Here is a 5,679-nt window from a genome sequence, read left to right on the forward strand (position 1 = left end):
TTGTCTTATTTTAAAGCAGAAAATATTCACAGTAGGTAAAGAATTACAGGATTTTAGTTTTAGAAGGGACCTTTGTGGTACTGTGGGGAGGACTGACACTCTGATTAAGAGAATGATGACAACCCACATATGGGTAGTATTTTAAGGTCTTCAAAATTATATCCCTTTATTCTGTCATTTCCTCCCAATTTCCGTATGAGGTAGGTTGTATTATCTCTTTTACAAATGAGGAAACTGAGACTGAGAGAGGTTAAATGACTTCCCAGGGCCAAACACTAATAGCAGTCTAATAGGAGCAAACATAGGACTGGGAAAGCACTTTATATATTTTGTCTCATTTGAGCCTCATAACAACATTGTCAAGTGGGTGCCATTATTGTCCCCATTTTACAGATGAGGAAACTGAGGCTGAGAGAGGTTAAGTGATCTTCCAAGAATCATAGTGCTAGTAAGTCTTTGAGGCAGGAGTTTAAGGCTTTTCTTATTTCAAGTCTAGTGATCCAGGCTAGGTGACACCGAACAGATATCCTGCTATTTCTTGAATATTTTCAATAATAGGAAGCTTGCCTCCTCTAACACCATCCAGTTCTATAGTTGGAAAATGCAACTATTTCAAAATTATTTCTATTATTGAACTTAAATTGGCCTTCAAATAAATTCAAATTATTGATGATTTAGCTCTTGTCTCTGGAGCTACATGGTGAAGGTGGCATAACAGCTTATTCTAAGTTATCACTTTTCCATGATGTAATATAATAGAAAGATTAAATTGATATACCAGGATCCTGCTAATAGCCACTGTGTTAGGATAAGGGTTTAAATACAAGACTTTATATACCTTGAAACATTTTATAAAAGGACATTAGTTAGTTAACTTTGAAGGAACAATTACTGTGCCAATAAGTTTACATTTCCTTTAAAAATGAGGGGGTGAGTTCATATTCCATCCTTCATGCCTTAATGGTTGCTAGGTGGAACAGTGAGTATGATAGACCTGAAGTAAAGAAGACTCAAGTTCTATTTTGGCCTCAGTCACTTACTAGCATGTGACCCTGGAGAAGTCATTTCACCTCTGTTTACCTCAGTTTCCTCAGCTGTAAAATGGATGTCATATTAACACATACTTCACAGTGCTACTGTGAGGATTAATGAGATAATATTTATAAAGCACTTAGTACAGTGCTTGGTATATAGTAGGTGTTTATTAATGTTTTTTCCTTTCTCCCTTCATTCCTTCCCTTTTTCCTTCCTTTCTTTCTTTCTTCCTTCCTTTCCTCCCTCATTCCTTTCTTCCCTTCCTTCCTTCCTTTCTCTATTACTTCCTTCTTTCCTTCTTTTTTCCTTCCCTCCTTTTTATCTATATACTGGGTAATGTACTTATCTAAATGAAATTTTCAAAGTAATACTTCCAGGAAGAGAGGAGTTAAATTTGGAATGGGGTGAGCAAAATGTGTTGAAATATCTGCTGCTGAACTCATCCATTGAGGAACAAGGGCTCAGAAAAGTGACAGAAGAGAATATGTAGCTTGATGTCAGATTGGGTGATTTCTAAGAGTCATTACAGTTGTAACTTCCTCATGCTCTATATGAAGAAAGAGAAAATTTATACAATGAAGTGGCCTGCCTAGGTTCACTCAATTTCTCTGTAAGTGGCAGAGTGAAGATCAGAAGTTCTATTCCTCATGCTGTACTGGACATGTGCTCTACACAGCAGCCCATATTATATGCCACCCTCCCCTTCTACCATGCATCCCCTTTTCAAGTTTAGAAATCTCTGCCACAGAAGCGTTCTGTACTGCTCTGAGCCCACCAGTTGAAATGTTTCTTCCTCCACATATGTTTCTCCAGGGCAAAGGCTTATCTTGTTTGGGTTTTTGTATCCCTACTACCTCACACTTTGTCTGACATTTGGTAAGCCCTCAGTTAATATTTGTTGAATTATTTCCACTGAATTTTACATAAGGATTTTTTGGCTGGTTCTCTATTTTGGAAGTCAGTACCTTCTCTTCAGACTAGAAACATAAGTCCCTAAAAGGCCATGTTTCCATCTGCCCAGACTCTGGTCTCCTGCGTCCTAACAAGATTCTTGTTTTGAGATCCTATAATGAATTATTAATCATGTAAAATGATTAATAAATTTATAACAAAAACTCACAATTATATAGTGTGAGATTTCCAAAATAATTTCATAGGGTCATGTATTTAGAACTAAAAGAGGCCTTAGAAATCACTGAGCCTAGCGTCTTCATTTTACAGTTGAGGGAACTGAGACCCAGGCACAATAATTGTTCCTTCAAAGTTAACTAATTCTCTTGTATAAGATGTTCCAAGGTCTATAAAGTCTTGTATTTAAACCTTTATCCCAATATAGTGGCTATTAGCAGGATGCTGAAGTGTCAATCTAATCTTTCCGTGCTATGACATCATCGAAAAGAAATAACTTAGAATAAGCTGTTATGCCACCTGCCCCATGTAGCTCCAGAGACAAGAGCTGGATCATCAATAGTTTGAATTTACTTGAAGGGCAATTTAAGTTCGATAATAGAAATAATTTTGAAATAGCTGCATTTTCCAACCATAGAACTGGATGATGTTAGAGGGAATGAGCTCCCTTTGATTACTTCATTATGCATCAATTCATACAAATCTTGGAGTAACTTGCCCAAAGACACACAAGTAATTAAGTGGTAGAGCTAGCATTTAAACCCTAGTCCTCTGGGACTACAAATTCTTTGCCTTTTCTACCTTGTCACACTCCATCCTACAACTTTGCTGTTAAAAACCAAAATGGAAGGAATCTCCTCAAAGCTAAACCTAAAGGGAAATTTTCTCTATAACAATCTTTGCAAAGATTATTCAATCCATGCATAAGAGCCTTGAGTTCTGGGAAATCATCTCTGTCCTGAAGCAGCCTATTTCAGTCTTGTATAATTGCCATTGTTAGGAACTGGCCCACATCCTTTTATTGTCATGAAGTTGTTTCAATATAATTCATTTTTTTTTTGATCCTAGTTCTGCTCTTCAGGAAAGGCTCTATTCTATTTATTTTTAATTTATATTTTAATAAGAAAAAGAAAAACATTTTCTTATCTTCCCAATACTATGTCCACTAATCTCAATTGAGAATGAAAGAAAAACAGAACCCCTGCTAAAACATGCATAATCAAGGAAAACAAATTTTAACTTTGGCCATTTAGAAAAAATCACTTTTCTACACAATGAGTCCTTCTCCTTTCTATCAGGACATAGGTAGCTGGTTGCATCATGAATCCTCTGGAATTATGATTGGTATTATGTTGATCAGAGTTCCTACTTTTTTCAAAGTTGTTTGTCTTTCATATATTGTCATTTTATAAATTGTTCTCCTAGTTTTGTTTACTTTATTTTACATCAATTCATATGTCTTCCCAAGTTCACCTTAAAACTTCCTCTTCATCATTTCTTATAGCACAATAGTAATCCTTCACATTAATATATTATAATTTGTTCAGCTATTCTCCAATTCTTGAGTACTCCCTAAAACTGGTATTCTTTGAGACCTCAAAAGAGCTAAATTCTTTTGTAAATTCTTAGAGTTTGTTTTGCTTAAGACAGTTTCCTCCTTTTCCCTTCTACCCTCCTCTTAGTCTCCCCTTCCCCCCATTTCATTCTATCTCCCTGTTGAATGAAATGTATTTCTTTACTGAACTGTGTGTATGTGGGTCTACTCTTCCAATGAGCCAGTTGGTTGGAGTGAGGTTCAAGTGTCTCTCTTCCCACTCTTTAATTTTATGGAAGAATGAAAGCTCTTTTATAACTTGATTATGTGAGAGGAAGCTGAGAATGAGGTAAGGAGAGAGGGAGGACAGATTGAGAGAGAGACACAGAGAGAGAGAGAGAGAGAGAGAGAGAGAGAGAGAGAGAGAGAGTCGCAAAGACAGAGACTGAGAAGACAAATGAACAAATCCTGGTCAAATACACATGTCCAACTTAAAAATCTCAGGATTTATGAATCTTATGTGGGGGATGGTGTTCTTCTATTGCCCTTATGGGTCAATGGTCATGTATATGCCCTATTGAAGAAGAAAGAACAGAACAATTAAATAAACATAGGTCAATGTCAGCTGGATATGTAAGAGAAACATGTCTTGTCCGAAAACTACATTTATATTTTGGTCACCCACTAAAATTAGTAGCCTAGGACCCCTGACCTGTGGTCTCATCATTTTTGTGGTTTTGTCCGCAGGGAAGAAGTCTCCCTGTGATGTTGGGCTCTCCCTCCAACCACACATTACTGAACACAGCGACTTTCATTCTTCTGGGTGTCCCAGGGCTGGAGGAAACCCACCTTTGGCTGGCAGTCCCCTTGATTGCCATGTACTCTGTAGGTCTATTAGGAAATATTATCATCATGACTGTGATTTGGACAGAAAGTGGCCTGCATGAGCCCATGTATCACTTCCTATGTGTCCTGGCTGCTGTCGACATAGTCATGTCAACCTCTGTGACCCCCAAGATGTTGAACATCTTCTGGTCAGGCAATGGCATCATTGGCTTTGCTGCCTGTTTCACTCAGATGTACATTGTTCATGCCACCACAGCGATAGAAACAGGGTTACTCCTGGTCATGGCCTTTGACCGCTATATAGCCATCTGTAAACCTCTGCACTACCAAACCATCCTCACACCACAGACCGTGATAGGGATGGGTGTGGCCATCATATCAAGAGCTATCACAGCTATGACTCCAATTACCTGGATGGTGGTTCGTCTGCCGTACTGTGCCTCCCATGTGGTCCCCCATTCCTACTGTGAGCACATGGCTGTAGCCAAGTTGGCATGTGCTGATCACATGCCCAGCAGTCTTTATAGCTTAATTGTTTCCTTCATCATTGTAGGAACTGATGTGATCTTCATTGCTACCTCCTACAGTCTGATTCTCAAGGCTGTGTTCAGTCTCCCCTCTCGAGATGCACGGGTCAAAGCACTCAGCACATGTGGTTCCCATGTGAGTGTCATGGTCCTCTACTACTTACCAGGTATATTGTCTGTCTCTGTGGCCTTGTTAGGGCAGCATGTAGTGCCCTTGCATACCCAGGTGCTGCTTGCTGATTTCTACCTAGTCATCCCTCCCATGCTGAACCCTCTTATTTATGGCCTGAAGACAAAGAGCATCCGGGAGCGAGTGTGGAATGCATTCAGCACCAGCATCCTTGGCCATATCTGCCAAAACTCAGCAAAAGAGAAAAAAGCTACTCAAGTGTGTGTGATGGAACACAGTGAATCCAAATGGGTGGCAGAGCCTCAGATGTAAGTGAGGATATTGAAATTATGTCTATCATTCACTCCTGGCAGGGCTAATCTTACATTGGGGATTTTGTACAACCCCTCAAACTGTAGTGACAGTCATCCTACCTAAATTGCTTCCAAATTAAAGATGACATTTCAGACACTCTGGTAGTTATATTTCTTATCTTGGGTGTTCTGTCAAAAAGTACTTATTGAGCTTGGTAATCAGTCAGTAAGTCAACAACAAAGAGTGCGACATCTATGTGCCAGGCTGGCTGTTGTCCTTGGTTCTCAAAGAGGACCAAAATGATATCATTATGTTAGAGTCCAGTTACACTGCATTCAACTGTGGCTGATTAGACCAATACGAGCTCAGAAATCTCTACCCCAGATTGGGCACAAATACTCCAT

The 5,679-nt window shown here is 39.0% G+C and overlaps 1 protein-coding gene across 1 annotated transcript; it reads left to right on the forward strand.

Annotated features, from left to right (window-relative positions):
* Positions 1-4,243: 4,243 nt before the first annotated feature.
* Positions 4,244-5,293, forward strand: LOC110195137 (olfactory receptor 52I1-like). Its single transcript, XM_020967771.1, has one exon. The coding sequence runs from the start codon at positions 4,244-4,246 to the stop codon at positions 5,291-5,293; it is 1,050 nt and encodes a 349-aa protein (XP_020823430.1).
* The last annotated feature ends 386 nt before the right edge of the window (positions 5,294-5,679 follow it).

This window comes from Phascolarctos cinereus, unplaced genomic scaffold, assembly GCF_003287225.1.
Source record: "Phascolarctos cinereus isolate Bilbo 61053 unplaced genomic scaffold, phaCin_HiC Scaffold_726;HRSCAF=1367, whole genome shotgun sequence".
NCBI lineage: Eukaryota > Metazoa > Chordata > Mammalia > Diprotodontia > Phascolarctidae > Phascolarctos > Phascolarctos cinereus.

Coding starts and splice junctions, on each gene's coding strand:
- LOC110195137 (XM_020967771.1), top strand. CDS start 4,244: ATGTTGGGCTCTCCCTCCAACCACACATTACTGAACACAGCGACTTTC.